We start from the raw sequence: 27,995 nt of genomic DNA, 5'->3' as shown, positions 1-27,995 counted from the left end.
GTTAGCTTTCAAGAGTCTTTACACATGGGTTGAAAGCTTTCGATATGTATGACTTGTTTTGTTCGGACCCGACCGTATACATTGATTGTACCGGCTTGGACACTCGCAATAAACGATGCAAATCTTGCTTGATTGACGTTGTTTTTGCCAGTCGAGGCCAGCTAGGTCACCTGGCGAGAATTACAGACGCGAAGCCCGATTGGGCAACAAAAAAAAAAAAAAAAACGGAGGAAGCGAGCAGCGCGAACCAGCTGCGCCCCCCCCCCCCCTGCAACAAAAAAATTGCGTTTGTTTATTGATGATGATAGTACTACTAGCGTCATCTGGCCTCGCGGTATTGCAGTTCAGTACGCCGCCGCTACGTATTTGCATGTTATTTTGATACAACAGCCCAAAGGTACAGTTTCCGTTCTCTAAACTAGTAGTGCCTGTGCAAACAAAGTCGTGAGAGGTTCGTGCAGCGTGTGTTATGTTAGTCAGCCCTGATAACTAGTAAATCGTCTGCTCATCTTGGAAATACTGGAAGTGTACCATGTGTAACATCGATTTTATGAACGGCATTTTGTTGATATACCTCGTTAGTACGCGCCATGAACCGCTGATCTTCCGACACAGAAGCAATCGAAAGCACCCCGGAGTGAAAATCGTGATTTAGCAGTAGCGCATAGCCGAAAGCGATTGAAATGATTGAGTTGAAAATTTTGGTTCTCCTATGTTCGGGGATGATGTTTGCGTTGGCTCTGAAACCACCAAAGCTGAGTCCTCTGCAACTACCCAAAGACCTTGTCGCTGGCACAGATGTCCGCCTTACGTGCAGTGTAGTTATTGGTGACACTCCTTTGGAGATCCTGTGGTACCAAAATGAGAAGCGTCTTACTTCATTGTCTTCGGTTAAGGAAGAGACGGGTACACATTTGTCGACTTTATCATTCAAGCCACTGAGTGAGGACCATGGTGGAACATACAAATGCGTGGCTAGAAATGCTGCTGGTGAAGACAGTGTATCGGTGGAGCTTGTTGTGAATTTTGCGCCCCAATGGATAGTGGAACCATCTGACGTGAAAGCTGCAGAGGGGAGCACAATCATTATTCACTGCTATGTGAAAGCTACTCCTGTAGCGCGGATCGCATGGGCGCATGAAAATGGAGCAAGAGTCACGAAGTTACAGGGAGCTGGTGAAAACTCCGATCGCCACAAACTGCTATCAAATGGCACGCTTTTAATACGCGATGTTCAAAAAGCGGACTCTGGAATGTACACATGTAACGCAAACAATGGCATCGGTTCAGGGCTAAAGAAGGCTGTGGCTGTTACTGTTTACATAGTAGCTCAAGCACAAGTTCTGATGCAACATCTTTCTGTGCAGAGTGGTCGTACTGCCAACCTTACCTGCATTGCTACTGGTGATCATCCAATAGTGCTCACTTGGCTAAAGGGTGCTAATTCAGTTACAGAAAACAGTCAACTTTATGACAGAGTCATTGTATCCAATGACACTCAGAAAGAACGACTGGTATCTTCACTGATACTAAAACATGTGACAGCTGGTGATGCAGGGCGTTACATATGCAAAGTGAAGAATGAATATGCAGAAGACACCAAGGCTATTCGACTAAATGTCCAACAACCACCCTCTAATCCCACCAATGTTGAAATATCGGATGTGTGGAGTCGTAGTGCCAGAATCCGCTGGAAGAACCCTTCAAGTTCATCTGTTTTGTCATACCAAGTGCGATTTTGGTCGCACAGAGACGACGAAATGTTGAACCATACTGTCCGTGGTGGTGCTACCACTGCTCTTGTCCGAGATCTCCATCCTGCAACTGAATATAGAGTAGCTGTTGTAGCAGTGAATTCAGCTGGTACAAGTGAATCATCCCCTGTAATTCGATTTAACACAACGCAAGAAGAGCCATCTGCTGCCCCTGTCAATGTTCGTATCGAAAAGTCTGGGGCAACCTTTGTACTCATAACATGGAGCCCACCTCCAGAAAGTGATTGGAATGGAAAGCTTCTTGGCTATTATGTAGGGTACAGCAGCACATCAGAGTCTTCCAGGAAGAGCCCTTTTTCTTATCACACTGTTAGTCCAGACCAAAGCAGCTTTACACTGCGAGGTCTTGCAAAGGCCACACCTTATGTAGTTGTGGTAAAAGCATTTAATGCAGTTGGAAGTGGTCCTCCATCACCACCATTACTTGTTACCACCTTGGATGGTGACTTTCCTCCAGCACCAATGCTGAGTGTCTCTGCTGTTGATCAGACATCAGTTCAAGTCACCTGGATGTTCAGTGCACCAGTCCCTCACAGGGTCACCGGTTACACACTGCACTATCGACAGCCTGGCGATTCTTGGAAAGAAGTATTTGTAGCTTCAGGGAAGCAGTCCTCTTACCTTCTGTCAGGCCTTGAGCCTTCCCTGCCGTGCCAGGTGTATTTGATAGCCCACAGTCGACAGGGCAACAGTGAGCCTAGTGATGTGCTCAATGTGCCGTTGATGATGACATCGGTTGCACAGCAACCAGGCTCGTCATCTTCTTCAGACACCGAGCTACGAGAAGTGCTCTATGTAGTTGTGCCCATTGTGACGGCTACAGTGCTGGCCGTAGTTCTGGTAGTCTCCGTCTGCTTCTGCTTATACGTACGCAAGACTCGCCCACCACCACCACCCCCTGCTTATGCAGATTTTCCCAGAGACTCAGACTTTACTTTTGCTGTTCATGGTATGCCGCCCTCTGGTAAAGCTACTCCTTACTCAACAATACAGAGGTCCGCAGACAACGAGGGCATTTATGAATCCATTGTCGACATGCGGACCTTGTCTTTACGCCGGAAACAGGCTGGGCAGAATTCCCTAAGGAAAGGGTCCATGGACTTGGTTGATGTGTGTGTTGTGTGAACAATCAATATCTGCAAGAAATGTATTGCATAGACTATGTTTGTAAAACTTGCCATGTTCAGGCAGGTCAACAATGTACAGTTGACAACTTATGTGATGTATTTTATAGCATATGCTTGAAATGTTAGTTTGAAATGTCCATGCTTCACATACAAAGCAAGCACACTTACTGGTCATTCTGTTACATTTTGTGCGTATATGTGTGTACTGTAGCGTGTAAGGTGAATGGAAGGAATGCAATGTGTTGTCACGTGTGGAATTACTCGAGCACTAGCATTTTTCATTAATTGACTTATATCAGTATTGCGCAAATCTATTGCGGCATTCTACCTTTCACATGCCGATTGGGGTGGATGTTTATTCAACATGGGAACCGCTGCCACAATATATTGCTCTCTTGTCTAATGGCATGTCGTTTCGGCAGCGCCTGGGCTGCTGCCTCAATTAGAAACAGGGTGACGAGGAAATCGCAACATTAATCACATATAGACCACAGCTCAGCCATCTGCTCAATTAGAAGCAATCTTTTATTCTTGTGGTCATAATATGTTATTTTAATTGCTTTGAATCTAGGTAGACCTGCAGCATAGGCTCCCAGATGACAATAAGTGTGTCTGAATTTGGGTCATTCCCTAAATCAAGTTGCAAGTTTTTTATGTACATGTTCAAATTATGAAATTTATTATCATATTTATAATAAATTGCTTACTCACCTTTCTACTTTCTTGACGAGGTTTTCTTCCTTGCAAGGCCAAACCTTATTTTTATGCTACACATATTTGCAGAACTTCTGTTCTTTGTGTGTGTGCGTATGTGTGTGTGATTGTGTATGTGTGTGGTCAGGAACTCGTCCCAAAATGCTTTCTACAAATGTTTCATATGTCGGGAGTCATCTAGGTTGCCTTGTAACTGGGTCTGTGCCACTGCATGGCTCAGCAATGTATTTGGCAAAGCTCTTCATGAATGCCCAATTTCTCTCCCATCTGTACCAGGAAAATATGACAAGGTGTTATTTACAACAAGCTGTGGCAAAGATTTTATTTTATTTTTTCTTTATGTGTCTCACTGCTTTTAATATCTAAAAATGCTAAAGCTTAAATAGTGCTTTGTTGTTACATTAAATGCAACCAGCATTATAATGCTGTAAATGTAACTGGAACTGATCATTTATACTATTTATGCACTGAAACTTCTCCTGTGTTTATTGGTTAATAGTCATGGCTAAATGTGCTCAATTTATCATTCTTATGCAACTGCAACCTTAGGTATTATAATATATATTTGTTTATTTTGCTTTTCTTTAAAACCCATCGCATAACCAAGCTTGGTAATGAAGCCTTCAATGAGTTTACATTAAGGTGTAACATTTTTGATCAAATTGGATTAAGCATTCCATTAAATTGTTTGGTCTCGACAATTTTTTTTCTTAACACTAAGCATCTTTTGTCTTGCGCATATGTCTATTGACTGTCATGTGATTGTTGAAACTAAAAAAAGGAGATGCGTTATGGATCATGCCCAAACTGCTGTACAAAGCAATATGAAATTCTCAACAACAAATATTGTTGGATGGTTGACCATGGCTCCTCGAAGGACCACTGACAGCCAAATTTTTGCCCGAGTTTTATTCTTTCATGAATATGTAGGTCAATGTCTGATAATTGAACAAAGCCCCAATCAACATAATGTCTTATTATTAATATATCAGTTCTGATCAAGTTTCTATGATGTCCTGACATTTCTATGGCTCCTGATGCTGACAAAATAGTCTGCAGAGCCGGAGAAGCCACTAAATGCCTCAGATTGGTGATAGTGTAGAGAGTGTACTGCCAACTTAGATAAGCAATCTGGATATTTTAAAGCAATTTTAAAATGTGTTAAGGCAGCGTTCACCATCAATCTCTGTCAGAAATGCAGGATAATAGAAGTAACGCAAGCTTCTCAAGTTCGAATGTGGTATCAATGACCCTTTAATATCTTTATAATAATATCACTTGTAGTATCTTGTTGAACTCATTGGTATTCACTTGAACACAGAGATTGCATTGATGTCAGTAGAAGTGGGGAATTTGAGCAAATTGGTAGTCCATGCTGAACTACAGGAGAACTTGAAAAAGAGGCACAAATTGTTCTTTTGTGCCTACTTACTGGACCTTCTCAAGTTGTGTTATTCTGTGTTCGGCACGTCAGAGCATTTTTGTTATGTTTCTGTAGATAAGAGTTATTGTCAGTGCCTTTTAGCTGTACAGATTTAGATTAGTTAGTCATAAGCATGGTGATTATTAACCTTTGTGGGCTATAATAATTGTGCATGAAACCGTAATCATATTCTGTAAACTTATGCACAAGCTGATTTTTATAAACTTGATAGGTTTACTGCCAGCATGATTGATATTTGGGGTTTAACATCCCAAAACCACCATATGATTATGAGAGACGCCGTAGTTGAGGGCTCCGGAAATTTTGACCGCCTGGGGTTTTTTAACGTGCTCCCAAATCTGAGCACACGGGCCTACAACATTTCCACCTCCATCGGAAATGCAGCCGCCGCAGCCGGGATTCGCTCCCACGACCTGCGGGTCAGCAGCCAAATACTTTAGCCGCTAGACCACTGCGGCTTTTTACTGCCAACAGCTAAACACATTTTGCAAGTAATAATTTAATTGAATAATCAATAGCACATTGAGGTGAGCACAAAAGATTAAAGCAGACAGAAGACACGGTGCTCTGATCTTGGATCTGTGATTTTGTGCATACCAGTATAATATAAAGATCATGTATTGAAATTCCTTGAGTTATAATACTAGATGTACCATCAGGCTTCTTCCTATGGTGGGTAACAGTGGTTCTGCCGCACATCACTCCAGTGGACTACTCATTCGTAGGATTAGTCTCCCAACTCTTGGTCAACTATGATTGAGAACTGATCAGCAAGTGAGAGCACAAGCTCGGTGATGTAAGATAACTAACATAGCAGCGGCTATGGCTTCACGTAATGCAGTTTTGAACCTGAGATAACATTAGAAAGTGAAGAATTAATAAAAAAACTTTAGTCAGAAAATTTGGGTGCCAAGGAGTTTCAGCATTGGCTGAAATTTCAAATCTGCTGTTTATAGATTACTCATATGAGGAATGGGGTGGCATGCCCCAGCCCCTAAACCCTATTCCTAAATGTACACTTCATAAAGTAATATGGGGAGAACCTTGCTATAGTATTCAATCCAAACTGTACAATGAAAGATTGTTTGCCAATGAGGAATATGGAATTTCGTTCAATCATTTTGAGTTGCCGATTATATGGTTTATGTATGTCTAATTACGGTCATCTACAAATTTAAAAAAAATTGTGGTCTTTAAGATGTTATTGGTATTGTTTACTTCATGTCTAGAAACATCTTACTATGCCTTTACTCTAGTTCATACACAAAAAATATGATTTAACGTACCTAGAATGCAGCATTGACGTGGGTTTTCAAGAAACTTAGTATGCCTTTCAGCAGAAAAAATGTGAGTGTACCTCATATTTCCTGCAAGAAAGCATACAGAGCTGGGTGTTTCAATGTACTTTCTGTGCTAGCCTACTGCTGATCATTGCCTATTAGTAATTAGCACTAACTATTGCTCATGTATAGTGGTGGTGATTGGCTTGCTAACTTCTTTTATTCGGAACAACAAAGGTCCTGATATGGCTAATACAGGACTCAAGGGCCAATAGTTCTCTTTTTTTATAAACATACATATTTCAGTTTTACAAAATGCAATTATGAGCACTTCAGCTCTTGTATGCAACTGCATAGTGTGATCATTTGTTCACATTTTGTCAACTTTCTTGAAAGCATGAGAACGGGCTACATTGGCTATAATGTCATCAAAACAACTTTCTTGGGCGTTTCTGAACACGTTTACACAACTACTTACAAATACCTAAAAGTGTGCATAATTCACTTTAATTAGTTGACTTTGCTCTATCTCACTCAAGCACTGTGGAGCTCTGTGAAGGCTGTGACAACTGCTTAGCAAACATGACGGGCGGAAGCCTCTTGTGCTATGTTTATTCATTCTGCATAGTCTGCTTGGCATCTGCTCACCATACTGTTGATACTTGTTTCCTGGTGTGTTGGTACAGACAATGTCTAAATATTGTAAGCATAAGCTCCATTTACATGAATACGATAGTCGAGCTTTACATCATCTATACCAGCTCCCAGCTGTGTCTTGCAGCCTCTTTAGCCTCACTTGTAAAGTACCTAGTTGCCATTTGTTTATCGTTGTGACATGCTGTACTAGGGAAGAGTCATGAGTTAACAGTGAAGTGAATTGTTTGAGTTATAACATTTAATGTGTCACTAATGACCACTGACACTGTGATGCCACAGCCAAGTTGAAACCACTTTTGCAGCTCAGTGCCACTTCTGTAGGTCTAGAAGCGTCAAAACGAACAGCTGATCTCAATAGCAGTGACAAAACACACCTGATGGTTCATCATCAGCAAGTCTTGCTGGGCAAGTAGCAACATATATGTTCGAATTAAAGCAGACAGTCGCATCTCTATGGATGCCACTATTTTGCTTTGTAATCAAGGCTGCCGGCCATTATCTACACAATAAATTAAGTTATATAATGAATATACACGTGAAGCAGACCTTGCATGTTCCTGTAACCTAGAATATGTCGAACAAACCTGTGCACATACGATCGCGCCAAAAACCATCTAATTACATCTGAAACTTTCTTACTGTGCACCAAAGTATAGCTTGCATACACTTCATAGCTTCAGCAGTGCTCTATGTTACTAGTGAAATGGAGTATAAGAGCTTGAACTATTCATAGTAACTCACTACAGCTACAGATGATAAAGCGTTTCTCACATTCACTGAGGGTGTACACTTGAACCTCAATACTACAACAAAAATATATTACAAATCATTGGTTATAATGAAGTAAACAAAGAATAGTATTGTCATGAATAGAGTTATGAGTATGCATTTATAATAAATATTTGGGTATGATAATGAAATAAACATTTATTGGTTCCGAAACAGTGTTCGTGAGCTCGGGGGTCATCCAAAGTGGGAGGGTCTCTCACCAGGAATCTTCTGGCCATAATCGCCTCCTGGGCCCTGGGAATGAGTCCTCGTTGGCCGTCTAGGTTCCGGATGGCAATCTTGGCCTCCCACGTAAAAAGTTATTTTCGTGTCAGGTGAATTCCTTTATTATGACATTTGGCCTTTGAGTGTACTTTTTTTATGTTTTGGTCAAATTGTTTGAAATTCCGAGCATATTGCCCAAAATGTTTCATTCTTGGAAAATAAATCTTTATTTATCAGTTGTACTCAGGCATAGTGAAATGAGCAGTTTGGTGCAGTAAAACAGAGTTGAAGTATTATAATGTCAGGCAAACACAGATGTAATGCTTCAGTTGTTTCAATTCTTGCTTGGCAAAAATAAATTTTCAAAATTATTTCTGACAAGATTTACTACTTTGCCTGGCACTTTTCTATACAGCCGCGACCATGTGTGTGTAGAGCACGCGAGCAGCTGGCTTTCGCTCCGTGGGATGACACCTTGAGGCAGTTTCGGGCTCTGATGTGGTGTGTGAGGAGCATGTGCAGCCTAGAAGTAAGGCTGACTATGTCAGAGCCCGCAAATGCCTCAAGGTGTCACTGTAGCACGAAAACTGGCTGCTCACGTGCTCTACACAGACAAGGCTGCGACTGTACATTCCGAAGTAATAGTTTGAAGAACACTTTACACGAAAAATTGGCCCGAATCTGCATGTTACACTGCAAATGTCGTCGCGTCTAGAGAGAGTGAACAAAACGTTCATTTGATGTTCTGCACAAGGAAATCGGTGAATGGTATTCTGGAGGCGCTGCGTTTGAGTGCCTCAAGTGTGTAGCGGAAACGAACGAGCCCATCGAGGCACGTTAGACACGAGCGCCATCTGGCAGTTAGCTTTGAAAACGAAGGCATGCGCGCCCGCGGAGAAAGATGCGCGCCAGTCTCGGAGGTGATAAGGTGTAGAATGCAAAGCGACGGGCAGGTGCCACCACCGTGTCGTCGAAGCAAAGCGTTGGAAACACTTACCTTTTTGAGCATCGCGCTGCACTGTCAACACAGTGTGATAAATGCTACAGTCCTTAAAGTTACCTGTGTGTGCCTCTTCCAGTATAAAGGCAGACATACAAAACATCGACGTGTTGTTATGGCACCTCAGATATGCACAATAATTGCTTTTCAGTTGACAATCGCACAACTATGAACGCTCAATCTTGAACAATATTGGTGGGCGCTGGGGATTGGGTTGGCCGTTTGGTGTCATTTGAAGTATCATTAAGGGCGGACAAACAGACAAATGTACACACAGACCAAAAATCTTTCGTCGAAGGTTTCCAACAAAGACTATTGTCTATAAAAAGAAAAGAAAAAGAGCTGAATTGCAGTTATAACCAGCAACATAAACCGTAACAGTGCATATGTTCAAATCAGAGCATTGTAGTGCTTTTTAAATTATCAACGGCCAATTAAAAATTTTATATTGCTTCCATTATTGTCAAGTATTTACTTGTGATGGTGCCTTGTTAGGACGTTCATTTAGGCCTTTCTTCTTGTATTGACATATGAGAGAACAAAAAATCATAATTGTGATGCAACCACACAGGAGGTCACCTACTGCCTTTACTACTTTTTTTTTTGCAATGGATGAAATCATTTCTCATTAAGTCTACAGCTTTTAATCCGACTACTTGTGCTGTAGGCATTTTAGATAATGTAATCTGAGCATTAGAATCAAGGCAGCAGATAAGCTACTAAAAAATTCAACATTCAATAAACTTCACCACAAAGCTGAGAATTTCAATGATCAGTCTGCAAGAAATGTATTTTTTGCGCTTCCCATGCCTTGTTTTGGTGGCGACGATACATTAACTGACAATCCATAAGTTTGCACTCGTTTCATAGCAGTGCTGACACTACTTGTCAGACCTTAAATGACTGTTGCCCCGCCGCGGTGGTCTAGTGGCTAAGGTACTCGGCTGCTGACCCGCAGGGCGTGGGTTCGAATCCCGGCTGCGGCGGCTGCATTTCCGATGGAGGCGGAAATGTTGTAGGCCCGTGTGCTCAGATTTGGGTGCACGTTAAAGAACCCCAGGTGGTCTAAATTTCCGGAGCCCTCCACTACGGCGTCTCTCATAATCATATAGTGGTTTTGGGACGTTAAACCCCACATATCAATCAATCAATTAAATGACTGTTACATAATATTTTCTTAGATCTTTTTCATTCTGGGACAAAATACTTTTGCATCAACAGCATAAACAAGAACTAATTTGTTTAGGAAGCTTGCCTTTATAAAAAATGATTGAGGGTTCATTTGACATTTTTTTATATTACAAGAGCTGTAGTGAGAAGTGGCTGTATGAGTGTGAATGAAATTTATGAAAAGTTTTCTTAGTATTGGTTACACAGAAAGGTGTTCTGAAAATTGCATGTTTCATGATTATCCAGTTTTTTTGTCATTTTAGCACAGTTGGAAATGTTATGAGCCTTCCTAATTTACAGAGCATCAATCTGGTCTCTTGGAATATCAAAGGCTGCTTGCTGCAAGTGGCATACCTTTATTGTGCTGCATTTATACTTAGTAAGGAGAGGATTAACACAGCTTATTGCATGGGAGAAAGTGAAATGATATCTGCTTGCCACGCATATACACAAGTGTGAGGAATAAGCTGCATCAAAAGAATATACTAATTCAGTTACCAGGTAGTCAGTAGCCAATCCAGAGCCCCCCCCCCCCCCAAATCTTGGTCAGCAATGCCACCCTTCACTTCAGTGCTTGTAGACCACCTCCTATCACCAATTAGGACTAATGGCAAATCCAGAGGGGGCGTGGTAAAAGCGATTGCCTCCCCCCCCCCCCCCTCTGTGCCATCGTCCACTTCTTTTTTCAGGTTACCACGGCCAAACCATATTACTCATATTACATGAGTAAATTTGATGTCAATGCTCCTTTAAGAGTAGCCAGAATATAACACAGTTACAAGGAATATACCAATGTCCAGCAGAATTCTCTATAGCTAGCATTATGATTTAATGAAGCATTGGTTGCTTCAGTATATATTTTCTTCATACGATAAAAGTTCGATGTACGTTTTTCCAGACATTTGTTTAGAAGGAATTTCATCATGTGTTGTTTCCTTTTGTGTGAAATAAACACTGCCCATGATTCTATGCTGGAACATTTCAAAGGCACTGAAGCAATATTAGGCAAGCTGAAATATATTTGCTCAAGAATGAGTGATTTGTCACTAGCTCAGATATTACAGCCTCTCGGTTCATGTTCAGCCTCACATAATCATTATAACACATCGCGATTTTTTGTCTTTGAATCACAAAGGGCACAGCTATTTTTTTAGGTATCCCGCAAGAAGTCCCTTGCTAGGCTCGAGTGCATATATATGTTTCGTCGTCCGCGACCCTGTAGCAATTTTACTTTGCCGGTGCTGTCATCGTTTTACGTGTTAAAATGACTCGATGTACGTACGCATAGATCAAAGGGAGCAGTAATTGCATAATTTGCTTTGCACAGCCACATATCATATGAAGAATTTTGTTCACATGAGTAGACTCCCCTGTTAGCAATTTAGATGCTAATATACTCTTGCACAAATTCTGGATAGTGGCTGTCAGTCGTGAGCTGTCGTTCTACGGGCAGGCCAGCAAATATTTTTATTTTGTATTCACACGTAGCTCGCAGTGGCGGCTCGTAACTGTACATCGATAGCATTTGACCATGAAATTTTTTTTCTGTTTGCAACCCCAAAGCTCTCTTTGGAAAATTAAAAGGTCAAGTTCGCAAAAGATCGACAAGTTCTTCTTTCCTGCTCCCAAGAAGGCCTTACATGTTGCAGTTGAAGGCACAGAACAGGCCACCTCATCAGCAGCTGTCCCAATGCAGCGACTGGACGAGAAATACACAGCATCGCTACCTCTGCAAGGCGAATGCTCACACGTCACTTCTCTATGTGACCAAACTGCCGGATGCCATCAAAGTGAAAGAGTGGACGAAATATCCCCGAGCATCTCTGTGGATTTATCGAGCAACATAAAAAAGTTTGTCGGCAGGAAAGCCAACGAATACACTAAACGGTGTTTGTAAGAAACCCACTGGTGCCCTCCGGATAACTACAATTTTTCATACTAACTTCACCGGAAAAATGGCAAAAGTGAGAAGCGATGCGTAAGTAAGTCGCATTTAAACAAGTTCAGTTGGCTTGTCCTCTCCGATCATCACAGAGGCTTGTACTGCGAGTACTGTGCTTTGTTTGTAACAAGTGTGATAGGAGGTTACCAGAAAAATGTTACTGTCCAAAAACTAGTCACTAAGCCATTACGTCCTTTGCAAAACTGCTAAGAAAGGATGTTGATCTTCTTGTACATGAAGCAAGCAAGTACTATAGAGAAGTAATGCAGGCTGAGAAGGAGTTGCTCACACATGTAAAGGTCCCAGAAAAAGATGTAGCCAATCAAATCAGCAGTCAAAATCTACATCAAGTAAATGACAACCGTAACCGCTTGGTCCCAATTATAAAGTCAGTCATCTTTCTAGGGTGCCAAAATATACCATTTCGTGGACATCGAGACAACGGAAGCCTGAATGAGTGGTCGAATGAGTCCTCATGGACTTCGAGTGAGGGAAATTCCTGTGAGCTTCTGCGCTTTCGAGTGTCAAGCGGTGACACGGAACTTCAAGAGCACCTTGCCAGCTTATCACCCCGAGCCACGTACATCAGCAAGACGACCCGGAACGAACTAATGAAGTACTGTGGATACGATGTTCTTGCTACACTTATTCAGTGCGTGAATCGGGCGCCTACAGCATTATGTTCGACGAAACAACCGACATATCTCACATGTCGCAGCTAAGTCTTGTTTTGCGGTATGTACACAAGAATGTAGTTCAAGAGGACTTCTTCCAGTTCATTGATTCCTGCACAGCTGTGGAAGCCAACGTAACTGAGCCCGTCCTGACAGGGAGAGTACTTGGTGAGCAGGTTCTGAAGATGCTGAAGGAACTACAACTAGACTTGGGCAGGTGCGTTGGCATAGCTACAGATGGGTGCAGTGCCATGGTGTCAGAACTATGTGGTGCCGTGTCAAAAATAAAGCAGTGTGCCACAAAAGCAGTTCACTTTTCATGTTTGAACCACGCATTCAACTTGTCGCTATTGAAGTTATCGTGTGTTCAAGCCGTCAGGAACGCAGTGGAGACTATGAAAGAGGTAATTTCCTTCTGCACTACCTCACCGAAATGAAACAGTGTGCTGAAGGACATACTTGGCCGCCAACTTAAAGGCCTTTGTGAGACGGCATCGGTGGAGCGACATGACAGCGTCATCCAATTTTGACTCTCTTGTCCTCGTGGCAGAAACTCCTGACGCCGTCGCTACCTGGAAAGAGCTTCAAAGCGCTGCAAAAGCAAGGTCTCTTCGTATCTCTGTAGGCGATGGTGAGTTCATAATGGTGATAGTTTGCCTCTCAGACCTATTGGCACATGCTTCCATTGGGTCGCCATACCAAAAGAAGTCTGTTGATATGCGCACAGCAAGGTATAAGTTGACAAATACTGTGGCTGCCCTGAATGCTTAGAGATGAAGCAGTGAAGAGGCGTTTACACCTCTCTACGAGCAAGTCGTTGCACTCACAGACGAACTTGAAACAGTGCTGTGGCTTCCATGCATCATGAAGAGACAGTTGCACACGTCTAACACTCCAGCGCTTGATCCAGAGAGTTTCTACAAGATGTCAGTATATATTTCATTACTGGATAATGTGTTGGCAGACCTCGAATAGAGATTTGATAAGATACTTTTGGAGTTTGCGAGCTATTTCTACATATACCGTCCCAGCTGCTCAATGCCATATCATCCAGTTATGAAACAAAAATAGCAACGCAGGTTGCCCAGCATTATGGATCACTCCTACGGCATGGTCCGATAAGTGCGAATGTCATTGCAGCAGAACTGCGGCTATGACGGGAAAGTGGAAGCATGAAAGCGACGAAGGAGTGGACATCCCTGCGACTGCTGTTGTAGCACTCTGCATGTGCGACGTTGACATATTTCCTTCGATCAAGACACTTTTACAAATACTGGCGACCCCTCCTGCCAGCATCGCCAGTGCCGAAAGATCCTTGTCTACACTCCGCCGATCAAAGACATGGCTGCGATCACAGATGAGCGAAACACGCGCCTGACCAGCCTCACCTTGCTACACACACACAGAGACATCCGTGTCAACTGTGAAAAAGTTATTGATCACTTCGTCAACGGAAATTGTGGATGACTGTAGTTGGAATTTGTGCTTTAGCACAGGACTGCTGGTCACAACATGACTGTTCAAAGGAAGATCCCTGTTTCAAACGTCTGAAATCCTCGCGAGTGCACCCGTTCGTCGAAGGAAGGGCGCCGTGGTGCGGGAGTGAAATTGCCCCCAACTGACGGCGGGAACGGCGCCTCTGATGGTTTCCCACATAAGACACTGCGATAGAATTTGGCTGCTTCAGAAGTTAACGTTGAACCAGCAAAGAGCACGGCAATCGTTGTCGCGAGTTCCAAGTAAGCAGTGAGCGCATAGTGTTTCGCGCAACAAATCGAGTCGGCTGCAATGCCGGGCAGCCTCATTGTCTATACTGAAACTGGCGAGATTTTCAGCGGCACCCCGTCATCTCCCCTATGCTCTGTACAGAACTTTATATTGTGATTTTTGTTAGTTTTTTATTATCCACATCTGTAACTATCACTGAGTTAGTGTGCAATGTGTCGCACAAGAAGCTCCGAAGAGAAAGCGGGGTCCTATAATTTTTCTTTGTTTTGTTTCTTTTAAAGTCCATCTTATCGACCTATTTTATTGACATACTGCGTTGTCTGTTTTTTTATACCTGTAGTTATTATTTCAGTATATATTTTCTTATCTTTTTTTTTTATCGCCCATAATTTTTTTTCTATTCATTAATTTTGATAGCTCTTGCCATTGGCCACATTCTAAATAAATGCTTGTTTGTTCTCTATATTAAATGCTTGTATTCACTCGGTGAGTCCGTCAGTCAACCTGGTCTTCACTACACGTGCAAACTGCGTGGGTTGACTGACCATCGAAAATTTGGAATGCACCGATTTGAGCAAGGCCTTTCAATCTACGCAGGCCTAACCGCAAAGTCGAAGCCTGCGAGTCTGTCCCGAGGCCATGGTTATACTGGTGGGGTCTTACCAAAGTGTTTGGCAGGCCAAAATCTACCAACCTGACGTTGTGGTGCTCTAGCTGCACATACATTTTGGGCATTTATCGGCAGTCTAGTCCGCAAACCCACTTTATTAATTGTATTTGAAGTAAAGCTTCATAGTCCGAGTATTTCCGCACCTTCTGAAAAGTATGCACAATTGGACTGAAAGCTGTACAAAAAAGAGATACTACATGGAAGGCGACTAGAATTACATCTGTTACTCATTTTGAAGCACTCTCTCAAATAAATAGTTTCATTTACAGCCAGCACATGCACAGCTTCGAAACCACCTACCAATGCGTGCGGCCCCAGGCACGCTTGTCAGAAAGACTATTTGCATTCCTAGTCTTGTTTCAAAATAAAGAAGGCTCCTAAGGGCTCCCACTCGTGTCTTGTCACCTTGAAAGTTCAAAGCGACCACGAGTGAGTTTAGGGGGAGCAACAATCATTCCCTTTCCTCTCCTCCGTGCATTTGTCGGTGGTGCAGAGGGAGAAATGTGATGTCATTCTGCAACATGCCAGCAGCGCCACTGTTGAACTGTTGTGCATTCAAAGTTCACCACAAAGTTACGAGAATACAGTACATTATTACGACATCATAATGTTGCAGTGACACCACAGCATGCATGACGGGAGAGATGATATATACCACCCCTGCCGTCTCGTTCGCTGTGCTTTCACCGCTTCTAATTCCAGTAAAGGCACCCCAACGCCACAAAAGTTTTTTTCAAATTTCTTTGTCAGGTGTGACGCCTCATTATTGATTATCGGCTCATGCACTGTTAACGATGTGCCTGTCCTTCGGGGAACGCACTGTCACTGGATCTTGTACATGTAACGAGTGAGAAGGGAGAAAATGGGGTGAACTTCAACCTGCTCATTTAATTAGATGCTGGCATTCATTACAATTTGAATAATGTAAATATTTGTATAGCGTTTCCTTTAATATATCAGTTTGGTTTTGTGAATGTCCGTTGTTATGAATTTGCTCTGTCGCGATGGTAGCGGTGGCGAAGAGCGGCGTGCCGTCGAGCGGACTTCGATGAAGCCTTAGCCCGAAGGTGAAACAGGGAGGCAATCCGTTTGGAAAACAGCAACAAAAGGAGCGTTTACTGTAGCAGGTTGTCGTTTGTACAAAGCCGGCCAGCACGACAACGTCGGCTGGGGCAAAATCTCCTAACATGGGGCCGGCTCGGCCTTAAATAGCGTCTTTGGTCCATTCTCTCAGACCAGTTCTCGGGCTCGGAGGGGGAGACGTAGCCATACCCGGAACTGCAAAGTGGTCCGGCGGAGGAAACGACGTTATCCCCGGACTGCACGGTTCTCCTGCACAGAAGGCGGCGCTGGGAGGGGGGGGAGACAGTTCGTCGAAACAGGGCTCGATCTTGTGAGACGTGCTCCCGAACGAGGAACATGTCTGTGGCACAACACCGTGTAAACACCAAACCTCATTAGAACTGGCCACGCAACCCCATTGGTACCAAGTGCTTAGCCGAGCAAAATGGGCATTGATATGAAGTGTGGTAGCCCATAATTTGTCGTAGCTTTTCCAATTTATTACAGTTAAAAACTGATGAAAAGAAGTGAGCGGAACCACTGTGAGCACAAATTTGCTGTATTTTTATTGTGATAGGGTTCTTTTGATAGTAGTACCTACTAAAAACATCCCTTTCCTCACCGGTTTTACTTCGACCCCCCTCCCTCCCCCTAAAATGAGTGGCTGGATCCATCCCTGCCTAATGAGTGAAACCACTGAGAGCACACATTAACAGTATTTATGCTGTGAATGGGTTTTTCTGCTTGTAAAAACAAAAAAAGTAATGACCACGCCCCTCCCCACCCCTCTTTGGTGTTACTTTAGGTGCCCCCCCCCCAAATGAGTAGCTGGATCTGCCCCTGCAGGTAATGCTGTCATGCACATCGCCAAAATGAATCTAAAACGTTTGAAATGCTGGGGTAGCTCAGTGCTTAGAGCCTTGTACTGCTGAGCGTGAAGTAGCAAGTTCAATTAGGGGCCAGATTTCAATGATAGTGTGACTATCAACAACATTGCATAATTTCTATGAAGCGATATAACATTATCTGAGCGTTAGGCTTAGCAGGTGTAGTTAAAGAAAACACTTGTCTCTCCAATAACAACAAAGCTGATACTTTGTCCTGATCGTGAGATAGCACGAAGCGATAGCTCATTACACCTTTCATTTGTTAGTGCTTTGGGCGAGCATAAAGGGCAAGTTCGGATCGTAGCAGCTGTCATGACTGCATGGGCGTTGCTATGCATGGTTTTTAACCACAGGTACCAGTAGTCACTGAAACTACATAAATAAATGCACCGTAAACACAATGAGTAATAAGCATATTACTTATTGATGTGCTGCAGCAGATAGAAAATGTTTCAACCTTGCCAATTTCTAGGTGATTATATGTGGAACTGTTTTCCTGCACAGACATGTGGCCTGCAAACACCCGGTAGCTTTTGCAGTGCTAAACAGTAGGGGTGAGACGGAGTATAGTTTTTACGTCTTCACTGATCCCAGACCTCTTTACTCAGCCCGGCAAAGGAGACTGGCTTGCATATAAACACAAGCTACACACGATCGACACTGCACATAAACTTGACATTGCTGCGTTTGCATGAGTAACTATGGTATTTAGCCCCACCGCGGTGGTCTAGTGGCTAAGGTACTCGGCTGCTGACCCGCAGGTCGTGGGATCGAATTCCAGCTGCGGCGGCTGCATTTTCGATGGAGGCGAAAATGCTGTAGGCCCGTGTTCTCAGATTTGGGTGCTCGTTAAAGACCCCAGGTGGTCGAAATTTCTGGAGCCCTCCACAACAGCGTCTCTCATAATCATATGGTGGTTTTGGGACGTTAAACCCCACATATCAAATCAACTGTGGTATTTCAATGCAAGACTGAGTTTTAACCCATGCCATACAAGTTACAAATGAGCAGAGGGATGAACACACATACCACCACCAGCAGCTGCAGTTAGGTTTGTTGAGTACATGTGAGAGAGAGAGAGGGGGGGGGGGGGCCAAAAAAAAGATGGCATTTACTTTGAAGCTAAATCAGTTCTGTTTCCTTTAAATTACATGGGCCTAAGGTAGCACTTGATCTCCAGTGGTTCACTAAAGCACTAGGCACAGCCTAATTTTTGGGAGGGCCTTATTGATGGCCTTGTTATTTTCACGGACCTATTAAAAAGAAGTGCCTGCATAATGTAGTTTGAGTGCCTTTTAAGCAGTTTCATCTCGAACATGTTGGCTCTTGGGTGCTGCATTTATATTCATTTATGTTTTATTCTGTATGTCACGGTCTCTCAAAGTTTAAAAGGGTATTACAGCACTTCTTGAACATCGTCAAAAAATTTTGCCGACTAAAAGGGTACGCCAGCTTTTCTTGAACTTTGTCAAAATATGTTGCCTATATGTAGTCAAGGCTGTAGTGTCGGGTGTCACATCATTGCTTTGGCGCGCCTTACAAGTGCCATCTCCAACACGCGACACAAATAGCAAACGACCTCAAAGATTCCCTACGGTTGCTATGTGCCAGATGGTATGTGTAAAAGGTGACACTCATGAGCTCAAGTTTCAGGTAGCATGGGCTTTGAGGGTTTCAAGTATCCAGGAGGCGCGTGATCTACTCGGGGGCATTGGACGTTCGACTCGTGTCGCGATATGATGTATATAGGGCGTTGCCCACTCATGAGCGCTGCAGCCCTAAATAAACCAGTTCAATTCAACTCTACCATGCATCACTATAAACATAGCGTCAGAAGTTTGAGCAGCGACACCTCGCGTCGCCAAGTGATTGCTCATCAAAAAGTACAGTCATGATTAAATCAGAGCTAGGCTGCTGTTAACATAGTAATCATTTAGTTAACTTAGTATGTCCACTGCAGATGGAAGGCCTGTCCCTATGGAGGAAGATAAAAGGCTAGAGGAGAGTGTCATATGACAGTCTTGAAGCCTAGTCATAAAATAATTGAGACCTATAGTCATGTGATAAGCTGGTGCAATTATTGGTTTGTTCGCTTTGGTTATAGTTGCATCTTCTGTGGGCACTCTGCTCGGGAGGCACTGGGCCCCGATTATTGAGAGAGGCAGCAACAGAGGAGGTTGGCTTGCCAAGGCTAGCAGAGTGATTCGTGTGACGCTCTCTCTCAGTCTTTATTTCCTCCATGCCTTTCCCAATAATTTCCTATTTCACCCTGCCTTTATGAGCCGATTACATTTTATGCTTGGAAATTTCGTGTTGTTTTTTTATCACCTACTTCTGCCATCCTCAGCTGCACTTCCCATTCCTTGGTATCTATTCTTTTTCTCTGACTGACCACCATCGTATCTTAGCTTAATATTAAAAGAACTGCATGCAATAGGGCACTTAAAATTTCATGCCAGAAACAGCCAAACGTCACTTGCTGTCTCCATCATCGTTAACTAACTCAACAAGCAAATCTGACAGTCCATGAATGGCAAATTGGTCGACAATATTAAAGGTCATATGAGACGACGCGTAGGTACCGCAGCTCCCATGGTGTACTGTCAACAGCAAAGGTATGCAGGAGGTTGGATCTAAAACAAATGCGAACTTCTGCTATATAAGTATGTAATGCTTGTAATCAAGCTGGTGACTGTATAGGTCAGGATGCCAAGCACACTATGAAACATTTATTTCTAAATTACATTCCCAAAGCGGGAATTTAGCTTTAACAAACATTTTACGTCCCGCAAACTTTTGCTGTTGATAGTACTTCTACATGCTGCTGTCATGCACGCCTGAATCGAATGTAACGGCCATTATGGTCAAAGAAAAAAAATGCTGAACACCATGATGGATGGCAATGCAAATTTTTGGTCCTGCGTCACCTCTTTGTCATAGCTCACCCACCTCTTTTTTGTGTATCTTGAAGCATTTTTGCGGCAATTAAAGGAAAGAGAAAGCACTCCCATTATGTCGTAGCTTTGCTGACACTTCATAGATTGGGATGGTTTTGTAGCAAAAGATCTGTGAGGAAACATTGTTAATTAGCAAGATCTTTACATGATAACTGAAAGACGTGTTGCAGGGCCCTTTTATATACTGTGTATTGGATTTTACTGAAAGTTCGCATGCCTCCTTGATGTGACCCACCGGTGGTACATTTGTCCTTTCTCGGGCCATAGAGTACTATTTGAAACTGCCATTGGAGCTGTTGTTGAGCAGATGAATTCAAAGCTATGCCATATCAATCTGGGTCATTAATCCATATAATACTGGTGCTTTCTTTAATATTTGCAAGTACATAGGATTTCTAAGAGCTTAGAAATTTGTGTGCATAGGCTTATTCAATTGGGGGCACCTAACATCCTAGCAGCATCGGCCCCCAACCAGGTGTTATGTTGTCAACTATCCCAGATAGAGCCACTCAATGATACCACACTGATTAAAAAGTGATAGAACAGAAAATGTGTACAAACTACATCTGCTGCACTTGAAGGTACCATCTACTGTTGAGGGCTCGTCCTGAAATACTGGTGACAGTGAAAATACAATATCTCAAGATGATAGAAACAAGCTTGTAATATAATAACGATTTAGTGGCTCAGGTGTTGTGCACAAGGTGCAGCCATCAGCACCTTTAACGCAAACACTTCGATGCATGGCCAGGGCTAGTTTGACTGATGCCAGCTGCAAAGTGCTGTGCGCTTTTGCCAAGATAATACCTCGGTAGGCTTGGAAAGTATGTCGGCATGTATGGTTAGCATTTTGGCAACAGAAGCCAAATGTATGCGGTGTCAGCGTCAATCAAACTGCTGCAGGACATGTGGCCGAGCGTTCGTGTAAAAGGTGCTGACAGCTGTACACAATCTAATCCTGGCTGCGTGGCTGCTTTTTGATTGAAGTCAAACGCCACAATAGTTGTGTGCCCTGCATTGAGCGCACATTAGTTATTTCTCTGCTGGAAAAAAAAAAAAGCACCCACTTGGTTTTCTTTTTTTTTTTCTGAAAGGCACAGCATGGCCATCTGTGTCCATCTAGTCTTAGAAATTGCAACTAGATGGTTTTAACCACATGAGAAATTTTTGCTTATGGTGACTTTAGTTGTCATTGGTTATTTTGGTAAAAAATTTCATGGTGAATATACTCATCAATGGGAGCTAAAAGGTTAAAAGACCAAAGGTGTTCAAGATTGATTGATCTCTTATAGCAGTGTGCATCATAATCATATATCTTGATTTTGGTATGTATAAGCCTCAAAATATAAGTCTAAAATCTATTTGCCGAGCATACTTTAAAACTGAAAATTTCAATGTTTCCTAAAAAGATCTTGCGAGTCAAGACACTGATGAGGTTTCGATTGCATTAAAAAGTGAAGGACCTTCAAAAGTTAGCACATAGTCCTTTAACGTCACAAACACACCAGAATACTGTTCAATATTGACATTCTTTCATGGTTATCTTGGACTTCGACAATACGTGCCACAGAGGGAGGTCAGCTTTACAAGGCAGACAAGTGTGCCTTTCTCATCACCTACACTGCACATATTGTGAATCTTTTCGATCTGTTTAGGGTCATTGATAGACTATGGGCTTTCCACTCAGCTCAAGCACCTTTGTGCCATTGAAAAATCTATCCACAGGGGTGCAAATGCCAAAATAGAATTTGGAGCAATTTTTGAAGCCGCACAATGTTACTTTTGAAGCACAAAAATGCAAATTTGGAGCAGGTTACGGGGAGCAAAACATTAATTTTTTATCACGAAAGGCCCAATTTAGAGCATTATAAAAAAGAAGGCCTACATTTAGAAAAAAATTATGTACAAACCATTCATCATGCCCTGAATCGTGTAGTGTGAGTAAGAGCACTGCTATTTCAATAAAATTGACCATCTCACTGAGGCAATAATGATAACGTCTGCATTAGCATTTGGTGCGTCTCACTCTGCGAATTCAAATGTGGATCTGCAAAGCTGGCGACCTTGAAATTCAAGGAATTTGTAGAAGTGGCAAAAAAAAAAAAAAAGAAAAGCTGGCACACAATTTTCTTTAGGGCACCAAAAATGTCATACACGGGTCCAAATGATTGCCAGTAACTTTTTTAGATGTCATCGGCCCTACTAGTATTCACAATTATGCGCTGTATACAAGCGCGAGTAATTGAACAAAATGTGCGATATCCCGTGATTAGTGCAAACAGCTCCTTCAAAATCATAACGCGCATTTTCGCTGGGCACCGGTGTACTGCGGCAAAGGTGGATTAAGCAGCGTTCTGCACGAGTTAGGACAAGTCATGAAAAACCGCTAAACTCCCACCTCTTTTTGTTGCTTTTTTTCACGATGGGACCAGATAAGTAACAACAGCACGCACTTGCAGGGCCAGTGAGATGGCACCGGATATCTATTGCTGGGATGATGCAACTTCAAGACAGAAAAATGTATTATGTGCTGTTGCTATATCAACCAACATTGTCGCCGGCAACACCAATTTTTGCAGCATATCGTGTCTGTTCGCATGCGAAGAATGAGGCATATGCTCCCAGCTTTAGTTGCTAACATGCCATAGCTACGTTTACTGTCTAGAAAGTTCATTCCTGCGAAGCGTTGGTGGCTACAGCAACTCCTTTTGTTTTCAAGTTGTGTCGTCCCACCGATAGGTATCTGCAGCAGTCAGCGGACCAATGGCGCACGGCTTTGTTAGTTTGTCTGGTCAACCGCGTGTCGCGAGAGCCCGGACCTAATGGGAATATATTCTTACACCGTGTTTCAGGTTAGGGTTGATCTGCACACTTGGATTGATTGATCATGCAAACTGCATGCTAATAGTCAACGTGGCTGCCATTTCTCGCTGAAATTAGCGCAACTGAGAAAACTTTCAGACTGGTCAGGCATTTTCGTGCAGCTTGGTGCAATTTTAGCAAATTTCATGGTTTCGGTGCAAAAATTGGGAATTATATCAAATTGGTGCAACTGTAGCACCCTTGTATGCAACAAGTCTCCCTGGTGTGATTTTTTTTGCAGGGACATCGGTTCTACATGACAGTAAAAGCCAATATGTTACCTTGCCTTCTAACAACATGGTAGTGTAACATTTTATTTTTGACTATTGTATCTAATAAGTAACAGAATTATTATGGCAGGATGGCACACTCTGAATGGCCGTACTTTCGTGTACATGCAACGTAACTTCGCTCTGGTAAGGGATAAGAATCTGGTTTTTAAGCACAAATCCTTTTTGCCAAAGTTGGATTCTTTTACTAGATGCTTAGTTTCCTTTTATAAAAACATAAGATCGCCACAAGCATAAAATCACCACAAGTTGAAAAAAAAAAAAAGAAGCCAATTCAGAGGTGTCTTTGGAGATGTGTAGTGGTGCGTGCGAAGATCAAGCCCATTTATAAAAAATCAAGAGTGCTTTACTTGGTAATCGGCGATTCACTTGATTATAATATTATGGGCAAGCTTGACAATAAGGATACACTGCTGTGTTAAGAATGCATGTTTTTTTTAAACTACATGTATATTTTGGACGAGATTCGCAGCTAATAACATTAGCCCATTGCATACATTTACTAAACTCGTCGCTGCACAACTTGCCTAATCTTGACGATAGGAGCTTGGTACTTGGTAAAATTTACGAAACTGATTAGAGAACTGAAATAAATTATAGTATACATTGATAATTTCCAATCACCAAATTTCATTTTCTGTGTGCAGCATATTTGAAGCAATTTGCATGACAACTGTTTTACGTCACTGATGGCTTTTGTTGGCTAAGTTGACAAATTGTCCACTATGTAGGCAAAGCTGTGGTGGCAAGGGCGAATTTTTTGCAAGTTGGCATCTTATTCATAGTGGAGAATGGAAAAAGTATGCAACTGAAAAGCATGGTTGTTTTGTTATCTTGGTAGTCTGCCAATGCAGCTGCCTAATGCCATTTTTCAAACCTGTGCAGACTTCAAAAGTTAAATCACAATGACATGTAATGTGCATGTAATTTATTGCAACAACCATTGAATTCACCATGAGATGGTTGCATTAGATGCACACAGCATAACTAAATGTATCGTACATTCGCACCCTTTCAAAAGTGCCAGTTGGGCAAGTAGGTGAACATTTAGAAAGATTTAAACTCATAAAGACAAAGGGAACATATTTGTGCCATGTTTAAGTGTATTGCAGCCAACAAAAACAGTATTTGAACAAGTTGCATCTCAATTCAAAGGGCAATTGCTTGAGATTCTTTTACTCTTCTACAATAATTCATAGAACAATTTCCAAAACAATCAGTTTGTATTCTTTGAAGCATTGGGTGGCACAGAAATTTTCCTTTGAAACAATCATGCAGTGCAACTGATTTTGTAGTCACACTCATTATTCTGTTCCATTCCAACGAGACACCTTATTGATGACAGGCAGGAGAATATTTGATAGCTTGTAGCGAGTGCCATCCCAGTCAAAGTGAGTAGGTGGAGACTTATCACTGTCATCAGCAAAAGTAAAATGCTTGCTAAGCTCAATAGCCAAGAGTGAACGTATTAGCCCGACACCACCTGCCCTTTCAGGTGCTGGGTGATAGACCCTCCCTGTGCCAGCAGGCATGCAAAGGTGCTGTGGTGTAAACTCAACTTTCAGTAGGTTGCCTGCATAATTGTGTAAGAGGAAGCCTTTTGAACCTGGCTCTTTGCTTTCTTCGGGCAATTGTACAATGTGCGTGAAGACGAAGGGCAGGTCATCACAGCGGACAAAATTCATCTCCCGTCCACATGGAGAGATGAATGGAAATTCTGCTGTATACTTCCCAGTGTCATTATACTGCAGCCGGCGAAAGAAGAACTCCAGAAATTTTTTTTCTGGAAAGCACAAAGAGGCTGTGTTAAGCATAATAAAAATGAAGCACTTACTGTAATAAAATTCTGTCTACGCTTCCTCTTGTGTGTAAAAAAAATTCTGCTTATGCAATCCAAAACATACTAATACACTGCCGAGATACAAGTACTTCATGATATACATAAAAGTTTATGGTTCCTTAACATTTCTTATTTGCCAAAATTCACACTTGTTGCAAATGATGACTTGTGAATTTTTATAAGTGCAGCTAGTTAGTTGCTAAGATTGAACAATTGTACCAAGAATAATTTTTTAAAAGAAATGTTTTGAGCATAAACAAAACCAGCTAACTATAAGCAAACTGCAGTTAGTCAAAATGTACTTTCAATATTGCATGATATATTAAAACAACTTCCATGTAATATTGTCACTATGAACACAGTGCAGAACCACAAAAACAAGCAATACCGTGTTCGAATGCCAAACAACGATGTTTAAACAATGTTCACGCCAACTAATAAATTGAACTTCAGTACAGCGTCCTCGAAGCGCGAAAACATCAGCGACATAATAAAAATGGGGGGCACACGAACACCATTGATCACCGCCGGTAAGGTGGCATATCGCACGTGAGGCAAATGCGCTAACTTGTGATAGCACAGCTTGCACGGTGGTTGCAACGCATTGAAACAGACGTCACATCAACGTTTACGACACTTCAATGCACCACCCCTTGCGAAAGTACATGTACACCGACTACGCGAGAATTGTTTGCTCAGCATGACAAACTTGCCACGATAATTGATAACAATACCTTTGAAGCATGACGTGAAATTCTTCATTCTGGAATCATCTAGAAAGAGCTGCATGTCAGGAGACAAACTGTCAACACAACTTATTCTGATTAAGCAGCTGTTCTACAACAGAATAAGGCGTACCATTCCTTGATGGTCAATAAAATAGAAGTACTCCCTCGGGTACTCTTTCGTAGACTGGCCCTGTTCATAATGAAGATTTCTAATGACTACGCCCACAACGCGGCTTGGTAGGTTACGGCGCAATTTCCAGCACAACGCACGCCACTTCACCATTCTTCTAGAATATAGTAAATAAATGATTGACCACGCAACAGCCGACAAGCGATTAGGAGTCAGTGAAGCGCGTAGAAGTGGCTTGGCCACAAAACACCTATATCATATAGAAATATACTATATTCCTATTTACTATATATTCTATGGACAATTTACTTATACAAGAGAAACTGTACCTTGAGAATGCAACGAAAGTGGCGCCGGTGGCGTTCTCTAATAACTTATCCGACCTAGAGATGGCGCTGGCATTGGTAGTGCAATACGAAGGGGTAGACACTGTATGCAGTGCATGTGGAGAGGAGGAGAAAACTGCCGAACACTTGATAATGTTCTGTAAAGGGCTTCACCCTATAGTTCGAGATGATGGCGCAAAGTTTTTTAAAAGCACTGGGGTTTAGGGACAGGGAGGGCAAAATAGACTTTAAGCGGGTAGAATTAACTAGAAGAAGGTTATCTGATTGGTAGCTAAAGTCAAAGCACGAGTGAAATTTAAAACCCTTCACTGCAAAGTACTAGTCCTCAACCTCACTACCTAAAGGGGAAAAAAAAGATAAATCTAGTGGTTACTTCACCAGGTATCACGACTAGGCGGCGTTAACCACCGCCCGATCTAAAGGGTATAGCCACATCCATCCACTCAATGTGGTAGTGTTGATATTCTATGGTCGCAGCGGAGTCAGCCGGATAACTCTCAACATAGCCTCCTATATAACTTTAGAGGAGGCTATGCTCTCAAGTTCACGCGATGGCCGTAGAGGGCGAAAAAATCGACCACGGTGAGTTAATTAAAAAAAAAACCCTAAGGTGCGGACGTGTTTTCGTGCGCTCCACCTGTTCGGCAGATTCAAGTTTGTGCAAGGTCAGTCGGTGAAGGTGCAGAGGATGCCTTGCATTAAAAAGTTGCTTCTTGACTGACGGCGTCACTTACGTAGGATTAATTATAAGTACGTTTACGCATTTTAAAAATTTTTTACGTTAATTTTGTTGCACAAAAGCTCCAAAAACGTAAAAACCTTTTTGAACACACCCTTACTTGAGTGGCGCCACCACTGTAGTTCCGACCATGACCTACTACACTCCTGACCTGTTCAGATAGCGGGGTTCCTATGGGAGCGCGTGTCCCCGCTCTCGTTCAATCGCTCGCCGTAGGTGGCGCTACCTATAACCTGTTCGTCTGCTACTGTGCGGCCGGCAGGAGGGCGACGGACTGATACCATGCGTCTGCTTCTGTGACAAACTGCCTATACGTGTGATTGTTTTTTGCTGAAAAGGCTAACGTGTGCTATGTGTTACATTTTAGTAGTTAGGCTATACTGGTTGATTGACTTCTAAAGCTGTATATTTGCGTAGAAATGTCTTGCTGCATGGTTGTTTTTGCCATTCCAGCCTAAAAAAACTTCAATTTAGTATTCATAAAGCTTTTGACTAATAATGTACTCATTGGTAATAGAATATCAAACTGATTTTAGGTTGTTTAGGACGCGTCAGGTGAAACGCAGTGCCCCTGTTGAGCACTTACCTTGGACACTCGCCCTGGACAGGTGTTACACTTGTAGTCAATTGATAGAAGAGAATAATGCACATACGCCCACGGACGCATATCAAGGAGAGACACAGGAATTGAAGCTTTAACTCTTACTGTGACCTACACAACAAAAATTGTGCGTCAAATTTCGCTACGGGAGTTTGTCTGCTGGAACGGGGAGCGCTGGCCGATGCGCGTTTCTATGATTTTATATGTCCGTGCGATGAGACGATATGGTAAAGGCAGTGATGTGCCTATCGAGGGCAACACATTGCGACCCCAATAAAGTTTTTATCGTCATCATTATCATCATCTTGTCGAGCATAGTTAATAATAATAATAATAATAATAATAATAATAATAATAATAATAATAATAATAATAATA

The 27,995-nt window shown here is 42.4% G+C and overlaps 2 protein-coding genes across 2 annotated transcripts; one reads left to right on the top strand and one right to left on the bottom strand.

Moving 5' to 3' along the window:
• The first annotated feature begins 231 nt into the window (after positions 1-231).
• On the top strand, positions 232-8,361 carry LOC119176536 (cell adhesion molecule Dscam2). Its single transcript, XM_037427876.2, has one exon. It carries the CDS (start codon positions 684-686, stop codon positions 2,898-2,900), a length of 2,217 nt encoding a protein of 738 aa, XP_037283773.2. The 5' UTR covers positions 232-683; the 3' UTR covers positions 2,901-8,361.
• Positions 8,362-24,145: 15,784 nt separating this feature from the next.
• LOC119176534 (UPF0598 protein CG30010) lies at positions 24,146-26,253 on the bottom strand. Its single transcript, XM_037427874.2, has 3 exons — positions 25,931-26,253; positions 25,807-25,855; positions 24,146-25,015 (listed from the first exon to the last, which is right to left on the bottom strand). The coding sequence occupies exons 1-3, from the start codon at positions 26,081-26,083 to the stop codon at positions 24,537-24,539; spliced, it is 681 nt and encodes a 226-aa protein (XP_037283771.2). The 5' UTR covers positions 26,084-26,253; the 3' UTR covers positions 24,146-24,536.
• Between the last annotated feature and the right edge of the window lie 1,742 nt (positions 26,254-27,995).

Source organism: Rhipicephalus microplus, chromosome X (assembly GCF_043290135.1).
Source record: "Rhipicephalus microplus isolate Deutch F79 chromosome X, USDA_Rmic, whole genome shotgun sequence".
NCBI classification, from domain to species: domain Eukaryota; kingdom Metazoa; phylum Arthropoda; class Arachnida; order Ixodida; family Ixodidae; genus Rhipicephalus; species Rhipicephalus microplus.
Note: the sequence above shows the minus strand (reverse complement) of the source record. Positions and strands in the feature narration are given on the sequence as shown.

Bases quoted from the DNA above. Each gene is read 5' to 3' on its own strand.
- LOC119176536 (XM_037427876.2), top strand. From the start codon at position 684: ATGATTGAGTTGAAAATTTTGGTTCTCCTATGTTCGGGGATGATGTTT.
- LOC119176534 (XM_037427874.2), bottom strand. From the start codon at position 26,083: ATGGTGAAGTGGCGTGCGTTGTGCTGGAAATTGCGCCGTAACCTACCA. The intron at 25,856-25,930 runs GTACGCCTTATT...CCTGACATGCAG, and splicing joins TTATTGACCATCAAGGAATG to CTCTTTCTAGATGATTCCAG. The intron at 25,016-25,806 runs GTATTGTTATCA...TGTGCTTTCCAG, and splicing joins TTTCACGTCATGCTTCAAAG to AAAAAAAATTTCTGGAGTTC.